Source organism: Alligator sinensis, unplaced genomic scaffold (assembly GCF_000455745.1).
Source record: "Alligator sinensis unplaced genomic scaffold, ASM45574v1 scaffold1302_1, whole genome shotgun sequence".
Classification (NCBI taxonomy): domain Eukaryota; kingdom Metazoa; phylum Chordata; order Crocodylia; family Alligatoridae; genus Alligator; species Alligator sinensis.
The window spans coordinates 68,031-73,903 of record NW_005842612.1 but is presented as its reverse complement, the minus strand read 5'-3'; the positions used below and the strand labels follow the sequence as shown (position 1 = coordinate 73,903).

The 5,873-nt window shown below is 57.2% G+C and overlaps 1 protein-coding gene across 1 annotated transcript in view; it reads right to left on the bottom strand.

Moving 5' to 3' along the window:
• Positions 1 to 1,640: 1,640 nt before the first annotated feature.
• The window catches only part of PPP2R5B (protein phosphatase 2 regulatory subunit B'beta), a 9,510-nt gene continuing 5,277 nt past the window's right edge, over positions 1,641 to 5,873 (bottom strand). The window contains exons 8-13 of the mRNA XM_006033158.3: positions 5,347 to 5,400; positions 5,212 to 5,262; positions 4,873 to 4,992; positions 3,978 to 4,105; positions 2,584 to 2,685; positions 1,641 to 1,837 (exon numbers count right to left, since the gene is read on the bottom strand). Coding sequence (XP_006033220.1) covers positions 1,702 to 1,837; positions 2,584 to 2,685; positions 3,978 to 4,105; positions 4,873 to 4,992; positions 5,212 to 5,262; positions 5,347 to 5,400 — 591 coding nt within the window. The 3' untranslated portion in view covers positions 1,641 to 1,701. The remainder of the gene's footprint in view (positions 1,838 to 2,583; positions 2,686 to 3,977; positions 4,106 to 4,872; positions 4,993 to 5,211; positions 5,263 to 5,346; positions 5,401 to 5,873) is intronic.

Sequence of the window (5,873 nt, the reverse complement as noted above, 5' to 3'; positions counted from 1 at the left end):
CCTAGGAGTTTCCAGATCCCATCCTGGTGGTGCTCAGACCACTTAGAACTCGGAGAGAACCCAGGTCGGTGTCCAGGCTCCTGCCCTACCCCCCCACAACTGGAGCGTGTCAGACCCAGTCCCCTCCCGGGGCTGGAGAGAACGCAGGCATCTGGGATCAGAGCCCAGGACAGGACCCAGGCAACTGCCCCATGCCCCAGAGCTGGAGAGAACCCTTTACAAACACAGCCCAGGCTCCCAGCTGACATGAAAGTATCTCTTTATTGAATACAGCAACCAAAAAAAAAAAAAATTAAAAAAAAAAAAAAAATCAAGAAGTGCGGGGGAAGACAGGGACGCATGAACCCAACTCGCCTTAAATATATATAATATTTATATATTTATTATTTTCAACTCTTCCCCCAAAAAAGCCCCCCCTCCCCCACTGCATCTCACAGTAACTATGCCGGCCCAGTATCTACGACAACCCTGGGGCACCCTTATTACTACGGTGACCGGCAGGGGATGTGGTGTGGCTACCACTAAATGAGGATCCCACTACCCCCACCAATAAAAGTAGGAGGCATTTTTTTTTTCTCTTGAAGAAAAATACACCTCTGAAAAAAAGAAAAAAGAAGCCGTAGTGATTGAGAAGGAGGGAGGGAGGGGGGAGGGTATCAGGCCTAAGGCCCCCAGGGACCCACCCCCCAAATTAAGACCTTGGATATGTGAAACAGCAGCAGGGAAAGGGTGTTTCAAGACCCCCCCCCGCCCAAGAAATGGTACAGCCCACTCTTGGAGTGGTACAGTCCAAGCAGCACCCCTTCTGGGCACAGGTATAATCCATTCAGGTTATTCCTTCCCCACCCCCTAGGGGGGTAAGTTAACAGCTGCATCCCCTTTCTGAATGGTATGATCCCCTTTCCCAGAAGGAAAATGGTAAAGTCCAATAGTCTCCCCCCCATACACACGCTTGGTACAGTCTAGTCAACTGCCTACACTTGGTATAGTCAGGGTAACTTTACCCCCATCCCTGAACTGATTTATCTCCCCTTCCTTCCCATCTGAAGTGGTACAACCCATTTAACCCCCCCTCCCTTGCTTTTCAAATAGTTCAACCCTCCTTTTTAGGTCCAGCTATGCAAATAACACCCCCCCACTTGAGAACGGTACCATCTAACCCAGCCAACTTTAGTGGTAGAATCTACCTGCACCTCCCCCCTTCTTCCCAAAGATGGTAGAGCCTGCTCAGTCACAGAAGAGGCACATTCCATTGGACTGTGCCATGGAGGAGGAAGAGGGTCCTTTTGGACTTGTCCTGGGGGGGGAGGGGAGAGGGCACAAGGGAGAGTGGAATCTACCATCTATAGAGGGGTGGAATAAATCATTCAACAGCAAAGTAAGTGAGCAGATATTTAAAGGGGCAGGAGCTATATTTTAGGGTGCAGTGAGGGGGCAGAAACAGTACCCCCCATAGCACTCACCATCTGGGGGCCCACAAACCCCCACTAGGGACCCCAGCTGAGCAGCCACCCCCCCTCCCCTGCCCCCCCTGGTGGGGAAAAGCATTATGGGGGGGCAATAGGGATAGTGCCCCCTGGTGGGGGCACAGGGCAGTGCAACGTGGTGGTGGGGAACTGGATGTGGGGGGGGGGCATCCCCCTTGCAGCCCCTTCTGGGGGGCGCAATAAGTGCCCCTGGGGGAATAGGGGGGCTGGGGGTCTATGTCTTGGGGCTGTGGCCGTGCTGGAGGTTGAGCCGGTTCATTTGTGCCTCCTCCAGGCCCCGCAGCCGCCGGAGACGCAGCTCGTCCAGCTGCCGCCACAGCTCTTGGCGCTCCTTCTCCTTCTTCAGCTCCCTGCAGGCAGGGCTGGGGGTCAGGGGGGCCCCAAAAACCCACCCCATGGAGCCCCAGGGGCAGGGAGACAAGCCCAGGGCATTGTGGGAGGTGGAAGACACCAGGGTAGCTTGGGCCATGATGGCAGTAGGGCAGCCGCAGGGCATTGTGGGAGAGGAGGAAAACATAACAGGGGAGCTCAGGCCAATGTGGCAGCCCCAGAGCATCATGGGAAATAAGGAATACTTTGGGGAGGAAAGCCAAGATGGCGGCCCCAAGGGATTGTGGGAGAAGAGGAAGATCTCAGCAACAGGGTGGCATTGTGGGAGAGGTAGCCGGTGCTCCAAAATGGTGGCAAAGCTTTCCCATGATGCAGTGCGACAGCCCAATGCCATCTTGGTCATGAAGCATGTTCTGGCTTCCCCTACCCCCACACACCCAGACCAAGATGGCTCCCAGGATGCCCCAGAGCATTGTGGGAACTGAGGCACACCTCATGGAGTTCAGGCCAAGAGGAACCCAATGCACTGTGGGAAGTGAGGCATGTCTTTCCCCTACCCCCTCCCTCAACATGTACACACCCCAGGGCAGCTTGGACCAAGGAGGCACTTGGGCTGCCCCAGGGCATTGTGGGAAGCTAAGAGGCCAGCTGTGAAGCAGCTAGACCAAGGGGGAAGCCCCACCCCACCCCAGGACTGCACAGGAGACCGGACATGGGTGCCATCTTGGTCCCAGCATGCCCTGGGCCCGCCCCGGCCAGCACTCACTGCTGCTTCTCCAGCTTGTAGGAGGCCGTAAGCTCATCGAAGAGTTTCCCATTCATCTCCATGAAGGTCTTGAGCACGTTGTAGACCAGCGACACGATGGTCCTGGGGGCAAGGGCAGTTGTGAGGGGCAAGCCGGGCCCCTTGCCCCCTCTGGACCCCCGCCCTTGCCCCACAGTCCATTGGAGAGGATAGACAGGCTGCCTAGATGTTGCAAAGCATTGTGGGGTGGCTAAGTTGCCCCCTGCCCACAGCAAAGGATCATGGGGTGGCCAGATCCCACCCCACTAACACACACCCTCCAGAGCATTGTGTATGCAGGGAAGAAGGACTTGGCCAACCCTGTAAAGCATTGTGGGGATGTGTGCATGCGTACAGAAGAGGACTTGGCTATCCCGCGATGCTTTGCAGGGTGTGTGTACATGTGTATACAAGAGAACTTGGTTATCCCACAATGTTTTGCAACAGGGGTCTGTGTATATGTCTGTAATGGGGGGGTGGCGAGGCACTTGCCCCTCTCCTCAACACCCCCTGCAATTGCAAACATTTTGGGACAGCCAAGTCCTCTCACACAGATAAATGCCACCCCTGCAAAGTATTATGGGATGGCTAAGACCCAACCTCACTCCTCCAACTGCAAAGCATTGTGGGATAACCAAATCCCTCCATGTACCCAGGCAAGCATGTGGGGTTAGTCAATTCCTCCCCTCAAAACACTGCCACCTGCAAAGCCTTGTAGGATGGACAAGTTCCTCCATATGCAGATCCCAGTCCCCTGCCAAGCATTATGGGATGGGCACTTTCCCCAGATGTACCCACCCTCCACCTTGAAAAGCACTGTGGAATAGCCAAGTCCTCTCCTGCCACACACATTCACTCACTGCAAGGCATTGTGGGATTAACTCAGCACCCCCAGAAGGCTGCAAAGCATAGTGGGATAGCTAAACCCCCATCCTGCCACAATGCATCATGGGATTGCCATGTGCATCATGGGATTGCCAGTGCCACCCTGCTGCAAAGCACGGGGGACTGCCAAATGAACCCCCCTCCCTCCCCACCCAAACTCTGCAAAACATTCTGGGATTGGGCCCCTCTCCATGGAGAGCTGCAAAGCATCAGGGGATACCTCAGTGCCCCTGCTGCTGCAATGCACTACGGAATTACTGCATCAGGCCACCCCCAAAAAACATCATAGGATGCCAACTCTTCCCACCCCTGCAAAGCACTGTGGGATAGCCAAGATGTCCATACTTTCCCACACAGCATTCTGGGATGAACAAGTTGCCTCCCTGCCTCCACATCTCCCTCCACCTAGCAAAGCATTATGGGATGCGTCCTCCCCAGGCCCCGCTCCCCACAGACAGACCCCTCCCCCCCAGTCCCTCCCACTGGCTCACTGGTTCCAGTGCTCCTTGGAGACACGGTAGAGGGTGCCAAAGATGGCGGGCAGTACTGCCTGGCAGTTGTCCTCAATGAGGCTCAGGATGTACTCGTTGTTCCAGAAGTACAGGGCCCGCTCTGCCACCTAGGCGTGCCAGAGGGGATGCTGAGGTCAAGGCCATGCCCCTGGGTGGGTCCCATGGTGTAGGCAGGGCTTAGTTTGGCCCCTCCCCTACTTCCCAAAGCTCCAAATCTCCCTGCCTGGAAACCCCAGTCCCAAGCTGATTGGGTGGAGCAACAGCTACCCCACCCCTAAAACTACCTAAAGGCCTGCCCCTCAGTTCCAGGAGGCAGGCACCAGGCAGGCCACGCCCCCATCCTCACTTCCCCAGAGCCCTTCCCCCAACTTTGGTGGGCAGGGCATTGGATAGCCATGCCTCTACCTGGAGGGGCCGCCCCTACCAGAAGCCCTGCCCCCAGGCTTGAGAAGTGGAGGCTGCCCCTAAAATAGGCCCCTCCCCCAGGCTTAATGGGTAGAGCCTGCCCCCTTGATTGGACTCTCCTCCTGTCCTAGGCCCTGCCCCCAGTCTTTGGGGGTGGAGCTTACCCCTAAAATAGGCCCCTCCCCCTATACTGGGCCCCACCTGAGTCTTCAGAGGATGGAATCTACCCCTAGAATAGGCCCCTGCCCCTGCTGTGTGCCCCACCCCCCATCTTCAGGGGTGGAGCCTGCCCCCTTGGGGGGTCAGGGGTGTGGCCTATCCATTTAAGGGGTGGAGCCTATCCCCTAAAATAGGCCCCTCCCTCTAGGATTGAGGGAGGGCCCTAAGATAAAGTCGTCAACTAGCCACCCTGCACTCCCTCAAACCCCACTCCCCTTATGGGCGGAAACCCAGCAGGCCCCGCCCCTACCTGGAAGTGGGGGCTGGCGATGCATTGGGCAACCTGCTTGAAGAGCGGCTGCTGCACCTTGACAAACTGCGAGGGCTCAATGACATCCAGGATCTCCTCGATCTCCCCCAGAAACATCACCTGGGGAGGGAAGTGGCCTGTAAGGTGGCAGGGCGGGGCCAAGTACCGCAGGCCCCTCCCCTTCCATCCTATAACTTCCCCCCAACCACTTATCCATCCCCTTCACCCCAACCTGGCTGCAGCCCCATTTCTCACCCCCTAATGAGTATGGATGACCCCCCCCAGCTCAACCACTCCCCAAAGACCTCCCTCAGCCCCCTCCAAGGCCCCTCCCCAAACCTCTTTCTGGGTGCAGGTCTTCGGCCAGTATTTCAGCAGCCCCCGAATCACCTGGGTAACAGAGCCAGGATTAGAGACCAAGGTGTGGTCTGCCAAACCCAGGGCCCCTCAGGCCCCCCCCGGTGGGGCACTTACATGCTCCGTGAGGGTGGCATCTTTCTCCAAGAACTGCACCACGCAGTAGGCCAGCTGTGGGAGGGGGAGGGAGAGCGCGGATGAAAACCCACTGAAAACAGCCCCTTGCCCCACAGAAAAGCCTTGAACCAGTCCCTTCCGGCAACTGCTCCCCAAAAGCCCTTGCCCCCCAAAGACTCTGAGTCCCCCAAGACAGGCCCTTGTCACCCCAAAAGAGCAAGAGCGCCCCCCCCCAACAGCTGCCCACTGAGATAGACCCATACCCCCCAGAACAGCCCTCTGCCCCCAAAGGCCTGTCCCCACGTCACTGCCCCTCACACCACTCCTGATATAGCCCAGCACCCCCCACAACTGCCCCACAAACAGGCCCCGTCTCCTCAATTACCTTCCCAAAAGAGCCCCTCAAGAGGCTCTGCCACCCATAACTGCCCCCCACCAAAACAGACCCCTTGGTCCCCAACAAGCTGCCCCTCCAGAAGTCCTACCCCCCCCACGACGCCTCCAAAAGAGCCACCTCTTCACGACAG